At 42.0% G+C, this 13272-nt stretch overlaps 1 protein-coding gene across 1 annotated transcript in view; it reads right to left on the reverse strand.

Moving 5' to 3' along the window:
• Positions 1–563: 563 nt before the first annotated feature.
• Positions 564–13272, reverse strand: part of LOC149075252 (dystroglycan 1-like) — a 44404-nt gene continuing 31695 nt past the window's right edge. Inside the window, exon 4 of the mRNA XM_089242569.1 lies at positions 564–12018. Coding sequence (XP_089098695.1) covers positions 9035–12018 — 2984 coding nt within the window. The 3' untranslated portion in view covers positions 564–9034. The remainder of the gene's footprint in view (positions 12019–13272) is intronic.

Here is a 13272-nt window from a genome sequence, read left to right on the forward strand (position 1 = left end):
CAGAAGTACTACAGAAGCAGCACGTATGAACGGTGAGCGTTTTTCCACACGCGGTTGCCCAATTACCAAAACATTTGCGCTTTTATGTTGGCAGCTGTGCAGAACGGGATCCTTTCTTGCTTCCCGGTCTGATGCAGGTCGTACAAGGACTGCCAGAACAGCAGGTGTGGAAGACGAGTTTTTGGAGATGGTGGCAGATCAGCCAACTACAAGCACACGAGCTGTTGGCCGTAGCCTTGGTGTGCCCTAATCCATGACACGCTGCGCCCTGTAGTAGCACCTTTGTATTTAATTTTAGACCTTGCGTTTTTTGATGTAAATTGTTTGTTTTTGTGTGTACTACCATCTCTTAGAGTTTTTCCCATCTTTTCTGAATCACCCTGTATACTGGAACATCACTGCCTCTTGAACACCGCCTTTTTTACGATGTGGCTTCGTTCAAAACCAATGACGGCAATCTCGCTAATTTTCCTATGCATGGAACGGCAAAGTGCGTCCCGGTAAACCCACGTAGATTCGACTGCAGTTGAAGATACAACGAATGGCCAACAAATTTCAGATAAAATTATTTATTTATAGACATTTGTTCCAGGGAAAAAACATAGTAAAATTCATAACAAGCGAAGAAGCACATAGCACAGTGGATAGATTCTCTATACATTCACAGTATTTTGTATAGATATATATATTTATATAGTATTTCTCACAAACTATTGAATATATATTTATTTATAATCATATCGGTAACAACTTCATTATAAAGTTCGAATAGATGGATTATCTTGTTTATATTATATATATAAGATTTCTTTCTTTGCTCGAGTGCGAAAGAATATAAGGCATTGGACAATGTCTTCGGCTGTACTATCATCATGTCGAATTGATGTTCATTTTATATTTATATATATTTCATTTGGCACTTTGGATCGTATCTCAAACTTCATCGTCACTGTACGAAATTCTAACTGGGGATGTTAGTTTGCGTTAACCTGCCATGACTAAGGGTGCGTTCGAGCTGAAGTAAAGGGCAGTGTAAGCCAGCATTTGTGATTGGTTTTGGAATTTTATGCGATCCCGTACGTATCCCATTCGGACGCAAATCGTACCTCACATTTCACGTCCGAGATATACGGTTTTACGAGCAGAGCGTTTGTATCAACAACAAAAAAAAAAGACTTGCCGGAAGAACCTATAAACTACATTTTACATCACGATCCAAATTAAATTATTATTATCATCGTCGTCCTCTTTGATTTCTTTTGTGACCTCTTATTGCTCGCCAACAAAGTTCAGCTAAAATGGTCTCCGTAATTATATCTATCAAAGGATTTTCCAATGCACCCGAATAGTTTGCGATATCACCGAATAGTTGTGACTTTCGATGGAGTCGAACCGACACGTTTCATATTCATCTCTTTGGGTACGAGCATAGTGCAAGCTGATTTCAGGTTCTACGAGTCGGTGCCGTTACGGATCGGCCGATTAGCAACATTGCCGACTTGCAGAACGTGAGACCGGCGTGCACTATGCTCGTGCCATTAGACTATACAGTAGGCTTCTTTGTCTTGTTGCCAATTGTTAGAGACAAACTGTGAATTAGAGGGTGGGGGGGGGGAGGAATAACCCCTGAAATTTCAGGAAAATAACTTTGAAACTTTCAGCAATGGCTAAGTTACGATTTCATTGTTTATTCTTCCCTCGCCACATTTCTTTTCTCAGCTGCTTCTATCAACTGACAAAAGAGGATGTTCGAGAAGTGCTGAATAAAATACAACGCAATGTACTGGTTTAAAGAGAAATTAAATTACACAGAAAACGAAATATATTTCAAGTATGTAGGAACGAAACTTTTCTGTATCAGTGATTGATTGACAAGAATTAGGAATGGAAAGATGTTCAGAAGTGTGGATATTGTAATGCCAACATATATTCGACCTGCAGCGCCATCTAAACATCGTCATGGGACCCCGAGCAACTGAAGCCCCCACCATAAGCCTGCTAATATTGATTATAAACACTAAAAGGGTATATCATGGGAACCTCGGATAGTGTCCCAATTTTACTCATAGGCTCATCAGCTATCTCCGTCAACTTCTTAGTCAGTTATCAAAACGTGATAAGCTGGCTGAATCAAGGGTGGACGAGAAGTCCCGGGCACATTTTAAATTTAATATCAAATCAACCAATTGACATAAAAAGGTGCGGTTTTATACTACTTATCATGGCATAGAGCTTTTTTTTTGATAAATGGAAAAAAGTTTAAATTCCATTCACAGATGGTGCTATAAAACAAAAAGATCGACATACATAAAATGCAACACAAACAGTGCATAATCAATGTTTTTGACAATTTGCGTTACACACATTAAACTACCCATATTCCAACACGAGTACCCTTTCCTTCATTTAGATGTAGCCCGAGCTAAAAAAGGGCGCTCAAATTGAAATGTGATAGTTTCATGCAACGGAAATCATCATGAATATTAATTATTCAATGTTTGTGTTGCATTTTATGTGCTATAACGAGTTTTCCGTTTTACAGCGCCACCTGTGAGTGAAATTTACTTTTTTCCATTTACCAAAAAAAAAAAAAAAAAAGAAGCTTTAGGCCATGATAAGTTGTTTAATGCAAACCGCACCTTTTTATGTAAATTGGTTGATGTGTTATTAATTTTTGAAATGTTCTCACGTGACTTCTCTTCCAGCCTGCAGTATTGGCAGATAAAGTATGAGTGTCAAAACATTTCTGGTGACTCAGTACGGTATTACATACATATATAAAAGGGAGGTCCTCAGTCACCTCAGTGTGTTACAAAGAGGGGAATCAATTATTAATTCGAAAAGAACCTATTTACTGGAGGAAATTCGTCAATTAATTGCGTATAACGATAACATTTGCATAAAGGCATTTGAGTTTACAATTCGTGGCACAAAAAACCATCACAAAATGGTTGGGTAAAATTCATTATTCGACGATGGTTATCCTGCGGTGCTTGACAGTTGTTTTCGCCAAACCATTTGCAACAACGAAATTTACATTCATTGTTTATGAGTACTGTTTCCACAACCCTATCGGTTACTTTTGGGACTATTTTTTGGTTTCCATGGTCTGAAATGCATATCACCTAATTTTGGTGCTGCTTAGTGGGTCTCAGGTTCTTAGAAGGGTGTCATGATTATGAGATCTGCCACTAAGATTTTCGGGGGCAAGTATTTGAACTTGCAGACCAGCCAGAATTAACTCCTAAATTCCAGCCAGATTAGCGGCCCCTGAACATTACTTGCTTGGCGGCCCACGATTCTTTTGAGTAGCTTCTTTCACTGGCTAAAATCAAACACAACACTAGATATGCACTCAGATTGTTAGGTACACACATTTACACTTCCGGCATAGCTCCCTAGGTAGTAAATTGATCATAGATGGCAACAAACCTGAGTTGTGCTCGGTTGAAAGAAAGTATTTTAACCCCTTCATGTACAGGCTTTCGGCAACAAATTTGGACGATGCGCAGTTAAACTAGCAGAAAGAAATCACAAAGTGTGATATCATTGTTGACACACAGAGGAAATGAGGAAAAACAGATGAGACAAGAGCACGTTTTTCATTCTTCCCTTTCCCTCTCAGCCACCCTTTTCTTAATCGCGGAACCATAGATGTCGAGGGAGAAAAGATGAAAAAATGATGTTGAGGTTAAAGAAAAGAATAACAAAAAGACAATTTTTGTTTATAGGGTTACCAAAATTAAGAATCTCGAAAGGGGGGGGGGAAATCTTGTATTCCTTTTATTCACAAAGATACGAGATATCTTGCCCGTGTATGCTAAGGGACTATTTGGTACCATCGCAATACTTGTAACTGCCGTGCTTTTGAACATCTTTTCATTCCGATCGAGTCTCAATCGTATAAAATATTCGTCGGATGTATTACTTCACATAAAAAAATATCATGACAGCATTAGCACGATTCTCATCATAACACTATTAATACTAATGCGACACAAATAAGCACAGACACATTTCCTTCTTTCTTTTCCATTCACTCGTTATTTTGGATTCAGGATGGTTAATCAGGGAATCGTTACAATTTTCCCCTAATAAAATATCATTTGAGGGAATGAATATTTACAAATATATATTATATGTATATGTAACATGGAATTTTAATTAAATATACAATATGCAACTTTATTTATTCATTTATATATATATATATTTCTTGTTTTTTCTTCTATTAATTTCTCTCTGTTTTAATGAATGATTGTGTTTTAGATTATAATCTTCTCCCTTAACAATAACCAACCTTAGCAACAGGTAAATGCCTTGATCGATGAATCAGGAAAATATATAGTATATATGCGTATAATTTATATATTTGTTCCATATATCCTTCATCACCACATGCAATATATTTTATTCGAATATATAATCTGAATTCTTTCACAGCTATTATTACTTACGCGTTTATTATTTCAGGAAGATGCTATTCAATGTGAGCAGCGAGTTTGTTTTCAGAACCTTTCATTCACTTTGCTTTCATTACGACCCCCACGCCTGACCTCTGAACACACTTTACTAACTACAGATAACCCTGGTCAATCACCACGTATGTTATTCAGAGGAGTATGCAGGGAGAGGCTTAAAGAGCCGCCTCCAAGGCGATAAAAAACTTAAAAAAAATTAAAACATTGAAATAAAATTACCTTTATACGCTGTTTTAATAGATTTCTATCAATTCAAATTGTTTTTATGAGGGGTTAGTATTTCAAAATTTCTTTTGAAGAGATTCCATGTACAGTACCTGCTCCAAAGGTCAATCCTTCGTATACTGCTAATGCTGTTTACTACTATTTTCAACGCCGAAGAAGTTGAGTGTGCCTGAATTAATTTTGAGGTATCGAACTGTGCATTTAGTGCGAATCTCCTTCACGTACGTGTTCAGGTGCTGCCATCGGCCTTCTGAAGACGAAACTGGCAATGGGTGAATATTCTTTTCAGCGAAATTCAAATGTTGGAAGGTCTGTTTTGTTCGTTTTGGCGAGATTTTTTTAAGAGATTATAGATTGTGCTTCTTATATAAGTGGCGTTGATTTGACAACCCGTGCAGCCTTAGAGCCACCTCTGTCAGTATATATCCAGAATTGAACCGAATCCCGTAAACTTCAAGTTTTTGCAGGGTGACTATAAAATAACGAGCCCCTGGCGGCCGCAAGAAATCAACGAATGCGAACGAAACTCGAGATATAGGTGTTTCAGAGTATGCGCTTGAGAAAACTCATAAAAGAGAAACAAAAAACCTAGCTATCGCGGCTGCAGCCACAGCAACAAAATTTCGGAAAATACAAATGGCAACACTCACTTTTATGCATTGCAAAGTGATCGGTGCAATAAAAAACATAAACGGCGTTGAAACAGTACCTTTGGCATGATAAACACCAACCAACGCTAGATGCAGACAAAAAGAGACATTTATTTATTTATTTACATACAACCCCAGAAGGCATGACTGCACTTACAATGAAAAGACTCGTGTGAACACGAAAGTCAGTCAAATACAAACATAACCGTTGAAAACCAAAAAAAAACAAAAAAACATGTGGAAACAACCACTGCGCAGATCACATTACTACCGCAGGAAGGCCTCCACCGAGAGGTTAACACATCAACCCCCCCTGGTGAAATCTTCATTCTGGGTTTGCGTCCTGGGCCGGCGTTTAAGGTGCTGTGGGTACCGTTCCAACGCTATTCATGGTTCTTAACTTGGCAATGCATGAAGTGAGTGTTGCCATTTGAATTCTTAGAAATTTTGCTGCTGTGACCGTTACCGTTACAGCTAAGTTTTTGTTTCTCGTCTCATTCTTGAAGGCGCATACTGTAAAACATCTATTATTTCGATGATTTTTTGTTGTTGTTTTTTTTTCTTCGTCGATTTTTGCGATAAGACCGACAAATACTCGGCATACTCGTATACCGACAAAGCTATTTTACTTTCCATCGACCAGGATTTTGCTTGATTTAGAAAACATACCCTCATAATTTAGGGAATAAAAAACGTTCCGGTATGAAGTCGTTCGTACTTTTCACTCACAAAAAAATTGGTCCCAAGGTGACGTCTTCAAAAAGTTTTGAAAAAATTACCACTGATTCTACTCATTTAAAACATGCACAAAAATATAAAAAAATACCGGCAAAATTGTTATAGGTCACTCAAAAAAAAAATTGTAAATATTAATATTTTGAACACCAAAAAAAAAGGCCAGGAAAATTATTTAAAAAAATTCCGCAACTCTAGAGTGTTAATGGCGTCATTCAAACAACACGTAATCAAGTACAGCACAGACAGAGAAAAAGAAATATCTCGTTTCAAAAACATGGAAGCTGGAGAAAAGAAAGTGATAAAAAGTTTTTTTATAGATATCGCCAAGAAACGAAAGAGGTGATGAGTAGCCAACTGTTATAATTTTTAATAATTTTTTGTGGCTTTAATAATTGCATTCCTCCGCTATTTTTTTTTTAAATCTGTTTCTGGGTGCGAGGGATGTGCTTAAACTTTTTCATAATTCCTTAAGGACGACACCTTGGGACCCTTTCCGTGTAATAGGAATGAGGTCCGATACGCTCAGCGAAAACAAGTCACTTGCTCATTGAATACACATACACTCACTGCACCCACACACTTGTTTTTTCCCCCGATATTTTACCGATTCACCGCGAATCATTCAGTAAATGCTTGGGATTTTGTTCCCAGTTGAAAGGCATGTTCCGTATGTCATTATAATACTATAATATAGAGGTAACTTGTCTACAAATTTTCCAACATTCGAAATAACATTTTTCTCAAACGTATAAATATTTTAACATTATGAATTAAAAAACACAATGTTGTTATTAATACAGTATATTGCTGAACTTGTTCTTCTGAAGTGGACAAGACGAGAGACACCTAAGATCTTGAAAAATAGGATATATCAAAGTATTTTTCGAAGGAGGAATTGGATCAAAACGATAATTTCGAGGAACCTGTACGTATAAGTGGAGAGGAATCAGTTTTATGTGCATAATCTTGACTATAAAAATGTCACACTTTTATATATATATATATATATATATGTTGTTTGTTCGAAAGACATTTTTGCTTGTAGTTGGCAGTTCTTGCTGGGACATTCGTCGACAACACTATGTAATTTGATTTTTGTTCCTGGGTAACCAGCCTCATTTCCGAATGACTTGCGAATAAAAGGGGCATCAAATAGAAGTTTTATGTGTTAAACTTTGCTTTAAAACTCGAATTTTTGTTATTTTGGAGGTAAAGTATCTGAAAAGTAGGATTATGTAAGTTGTGAGGAAGTATTTATTACAAAAATATTATACGGTAAATGACGGATTTTCCCCCAGGATTACCAGTTATTGATTTCACAAATCATGAATACCCAAGGGCGATCATATTTCATTGAAACTAAAGCGAAACATACAGCCAATCGTCACCAATACCCCCCCCCCCCCATTACCAAAATCAACTTTAGGCCAAACAAAAAATAGCTGATTCCAGACCAAAAACTGCAGATATATGTCTAACGGTATAATCGCAATCGAAGCCACTATTTGTTCGGCATTGTGTAATGCAATGTTACAATGTCAAAAAAAAACTAACAAATGGGGAATACAAGGAACGTCCCAAAAGACTCAAAGACTGAAAAAAGAAGCTTAGGATGTCATTGCTTAGCGGCATACTTAACGGCTTCCTAGGTAATCACATGACCAAAAACGATCTTGAGCTGCTGTAAAAACGTAAAAACTAATAGAAAAATGGAATTCCTCAATATCTTCTCCAAGTGTTAGCCTACATCACATCCTCCACGCTCATCTCAACGAATTTAAAGAAACAAGAAGAGCACCTTCACCAAGGAATTCTTGGCTTTGAGCATCTATATTTCAGGAAGAACGAATCAAAAATACCGTGGGGATAACGTTTGAAAGCTAAAACATGAAAATGAAGTACATGAGAATGAAATGGGGAAACTTCCCACACCATTTTTAAAAATTTGACATTATTCACTGTAACTCCCAATTTTATTTTCTGTGAATCGTCTGGATGTGGGACTTATTCCGGAAGTGATATGGGCAGTTTTTAAAATGATTATCAAAAAGTTTTATTTTTTGTCGTTTGCAATAATCGAATCACCCAATGGTTAACGACTGATTCACCTATATAGATCCCCTAACCACAAAAGCAATGTTTAAAGGGGAATAATTAGCATTTTTTGTAATTATCCAGGCTAAGCAAACACGAAATAACTTCTACCCAGGAACAAAAAAAAGTCTTTTTTTGTCACATAGTTTCTTCTTGTTGATGTAATGCTAAACGAGACGTCGACAATGGAGGCGCACCATCCCAAATAACGACTTAACTTCTATAAGCGGATTGATGATAATAATAAGCAAATAAATAAACGTTTTGCGACATCCGAACGGAAAGAAAAACTTGGGTGTTTGACGTGTGTCACAACTGCGTGTGCACTTCACCACAGATCGCGAATTCTTCCGGACCAGCGATTGCTAATGTAGTGTGGTGTATGGACGTGCCTCAGTTCAACAACTAATCGAACTAAAACAGTCCACGAGAGAGGTTTTTTTTTTACCCTTCGGATGACGCGACCTTCCATTCGGTCACGCGGCGTCTTTCTTTTTCTTTCGGCACAAAACAAAGAGAGGTTCTATCGATTCAAATCTCCCCTTTGATGCCGCAGTTGCGCAGAAGTGAACTGAACGAATAAAGTGGACGCCGTCGATTTTGTTTCGATATCTCATCACGTGGTCACCAGTCACATATAAGCTCTTTCTCTCTCTCTGTGTGTGTGTGTGTATTTGTCATTCTGTGCAGTTACCGAAGTTCTTCTATTTCTTTGTCACGTCTGGGCCCCACGTTGAAATTTTATCTGAAGGAAAAAGAAAGACGCGTGTGAAAAATAAATTAAAAACTGAACGAAAACCGCTTCAAGTTCGTTTGTCTGATTTCTTTTTCTCTTTGTGATGGAAGTTAAGGTGGAACGTACGTCGGATGCCTGCTGTAGGTCGGGGCGACTTTGGGCCTGGTGCTCTTCCCTTCCCGGACGTGTCCGTGTGCGTAAGGAGGATGTGGTGGCTGGTACAGCTGCGTCTCTTTCCTGTGTTGTTCGTGTCTCGAGACGAACCTGCGTTCCCTCATGCTCGGTGACGCCTCCTGCATCGCCATCACCTGTTGCTCTTGCTGTGGCTGGTACAGGTGGTGCATCTGGCTGGCGGCTGCCATCGACTCCCTGACCGCGGCGGCTCCGCGTCGCAGCGGGTTCAGGAGGTAGTCTGTGGTCAGGGGAGGTTTCTCGTTGGGCATTATCGCGGGCGCCTTGCCCGGGTCCGGTTTCATCTCCTCGAGTTCACCAGCGAACACCACCGGCACCCCTCCGCCCACGAAATCCTTGTCCACGTCCAGTTCGGCGGTGTCCTTGACTTCTGTGCGTCGACAGTACAGGCAGTATATTATCAGGATGATAGTTACGAGCAGCACGGCCGTGATTATGGCCGCCGGGAGCACCGTCGTCACGTACAGATCTTCCGTCGTGGAGATGGTTTTGACTGTGGCGTCCGGATGATCCGGCGTCTCAGTCTTCTCGGTCGTCGTGACGGTCGACGACGTAGGGGCTATGCCCTTGAAACACACGCCTATCGGGACGAGCACCACACGGGTGACGCGGAACTCCGGCTGCATGGCGTTCACGAGTCCTGCTGCGAGGGAGCCGTCGTCGTTCACCAGGTAGGTGTAGAGGCGGTCGATCTGGTCCTTCGGGCAGAAATCGTGAGGCAGTGTCTTATTGCTGAAAGCGTATACTACGGACCCCCTAGTCACTGACGTCACGAGAACGTTGTGTGGACCGGGGTCACCGTACAGTTGGGCGATTTTGAAAGCAACCAAGGTTTTCTTCGCAGAATCCGCCACGAATTCATCGAAATCATCCGTCAGGTGCAGACTGATCTCGACAGGTGGTATGCTGAGTGGGGAGAGGTCGTAAACCCGAATTTCGAACGTCTCGACGACGTCCTGGCCATCTGCATCCATAGCTATCAGGCGATACTGCTGCTTCCCTACGTCATCTTTAGACGGTATGCCGAACAGCTCTTGCTTGTAAGGATCGAACTGCACCCAGTAAGATCTCGGAGGCACTATGTTGGAGATAGTCAGGAAGGACAGTCTCAGGTGGCGGGTGTTGCCATCCTCGAAGTCGTAGAATGTGTCTTCGTGTATTCTGTACTGCAGCACGTCTCCCACCGTGACGTTTATGCGTCCAATGGGCAAACGCACCTTCGGCGAGAAGTTCGGGGGTGGCATCGGCGAGGTGACGACGCCCTCACACGTTCCCTTGTAATCTACAGATATTTCCTGGACCCGGAATTCCGGCATCATCAACTTCTTCATCTCTCTGGTGGGGTGATGGTCGGGGGTCGAGAGGGCTTCGTAGATGTACTTGATGTCATCGACCGGACACAACTCCGTCGGGAAGCTGTCGTTGGCCCACGTGATCCTGACCGGTTCCAGCGTCACCTTCATCACCATCAAGCGGGTGTTGTCGGGATCGCCGAAAAACAGAGCCAGCCTATTGAGTATCTCGGTCTGCCAGTCAATGCCGACCGGGTACTGCCACTTGTTGTAGCGCACGGTCATGCTGAAAGCGTGGTTGAGGATGTCTTGAGATGGGTGAGGCCAAACGTGCAACTCGACCCTATCGAAAGTGGAAGCACCCTCCCTGTCCATGGCTTCGAGGACATACTCGTGCTGCCCGATGTTTTCGATTAGGGGCAACGCGTAAAGAAGTTGATTTTCCGGGTCGAACTGGATCCAAGAAGACGCGGGGATCGAGGTGCGTTCCGAGGACATGAACATCAGCTTCAGCGCCCTCGTGTTGCCGTCTTCGAGGTCGAGGAAAGTGTCTTTGGGCACCGTGTAACTCCAGGCCTTCCCGCACACCAGGGAAAGTTTCTTCATCCTGTTGTTGATCGTCGGTTTGAAGTTGGTGCTTTGCGATATCGTCCTCGTCGGTTCGACGGTCACTCGGCTACGGGTTGGTCCGATATCCACCGTCGTGTACTCCGTTGTCACTTCGTACCGGCGGGTCATGACTTCTTCCGGTAGGTGAACAGTCGACTGGAGCCTTAAGGTAGGGTCGTCGACGGTGATCCTACTCGGGAATATTGCCGTCGGTCTCTCCGGAAACACCGCAGGAGTGGGCATCGGTGTCGAAGCTCTAATTGGCGGTAGGGTGTAGTAACGCCAAGCGGGAGTGGTTGTGACCTCTACGGGAGACGGTATTTGCTCGCGCTTGAGTGGATCTTGGCCGTGGTGGTGCCTGTGATGGTGGCGGAAAGAGGCTCCCGTCGGATGAGGTGACGACATCGTCGGCACTATCCTCGATTCCGGTGTCGTCTCCGTCGTCCTCTCGAAGAATCTCTCGGTGACTTTGGGGAAAATGGTAGCGTGCATTTCGAGTATTGGTGTACCTCGGTAAGGTGTCACGTATCTCTTCTGCCGCTTTACCGAGGTTTCCGTAGCTTGCCATCCTACTACGGGGTAACCCAGGCTGTCGCCCAGGGTACCATCAGCGGCGGATTTCTCAATCAGGGAAATGAGGTTTTCGGTGTCGGTGGGAGTGGCGGTTGCGGTGCAGCCAGTCGAGAAGAGGATCCTCGTGACCTGTGCGTTCCTGTTTCGCGCGTTCCCCGGTCCGGCTCTGAGCGCGTCACTGTCCAAGGCACTCTGTTGCTCGTCCAGTCCGGACAGTTCTAGGTGGTTCACATCTAGGTGGAGGAACTCGGCGGTGGCCGTCAGGAGATGCACTCTCTGCAGCGTCGCCAGGGATTCGGGAGGCGGTGCGTTGATGACTATGGACACAGTCATCTCACCCGGGGCTTGTCCCGATCTGCAGGACGTCGTTGGCCCTCCAGTCTCGCCGATTTCTATGGAGAAGACGTCTTTTTCGATGAACGGCACGCCTATGATATTATATACGGGGAAAATGAAAAAGAACCACAATATGAACAAAGTGATTCAACGGTGAAATGCACATTTCATATCAACATAACTAATTCTATTTAAAGGCTGTCCCACAAAAATTCGTAAATAGTTTAAAAATTCATAATAAAACCAAAAGAGTTGGCATACTTGAATGAGATTTGCGAAAAATGTTTTCTCACTAAAGGGGATTTTTTTAATACAGAAAAAAAATAATAATAATTTCAATTTTTGGCGATAGAGGGCGCTGCTCGAAAGTTCGGTATTAGTGATTGGACCTTCTTCACCAAACACTAACTTCGGCCATATCGCTATATTGCAATTTACTGCCATTAACTAGGTGAGTTGGAAATGAAGGCGCCATCTATCGGTGGTTGCCTCAAGCTCGTTTGAGAAAATATCTTGTTACCTACATTCTTCCCCCTGTTCGAACTTGGGACCTGACGGCAACCTTCACGGTGGTAGTAGTCATCACTACGCTGGGCGCTAGTAATTGGACTGACCTGAACCTTTCTTCAACCCCTTCCGTGTCCGAAACGTTCGTAAAACTCCAGCTGGGGATTTGTAGCTGAGGCAAAACAACTTCACCCTAATAGCACTTTATCCACCAATGTCAAGATCACAATGAAAACCTTGGGCAAGCGCCAGTAACAGAAAAATTCAGAAATGGGCTGTTAATCGTACACCCTGCGTTTTAAAGGACTCTGATTTGCGTATTTCCAATCATTTGCTCTCGTGCAGCTCCCTCTATCCACAAAAAACTTTAACTGATTTTGGTACCAAAAAAAAACCTTCGGGAGAACAATTTTTCGCAAACCGCAATAAAATGTACATATTCCTCCAACTTTTATGAATTTTTAAATCATTTACGATTTATGGGACACCCTGTATATAAGTCTCTAAGAAGAAAATTTCTCGAGACAAATGTATGTAGGCCTATGGATTTTTGTAAGTTTATTCTATATACGACGATGCATATGATGATGAGCACCAGGGTTTGTCTCCACGATCGATTGCCGACCCCCCACCCACGTTATGAGTTTAATTTGTGTTACGAGCACGCATTTTCAGCAAATGCATTCTATCACCCGTCATATCCTCGATCCCAGTCATTGGCGTACGCAAGGGGGGTTTTGGGATTCTAACTCCCCCCCCCCAGAAGGAAACAAAATCTTAACCCCCCCTCCCGAGAAAATTCTGCGCACGCCTATGATCCCAGTGCAACATTAAACGAA

The sequence above is a fragment of the Pholcus phalangioides genome, unplaced genomic scaffold (genome assembly GCF_987345545.1).
Source record: "Pholcus phalangioides strain wild (caught in Gottingen) unplaced genomic scaffold, Ppha-v1.0 ptg000015l_1, whole genome shotgun sequence".
Classification (NCBI taxonomy): Eukaryota; Metazoa; Arthropoda; class Arachnida; order Araneae; family Pholcidae; genus Pholcus; species Pholcus phalangioides.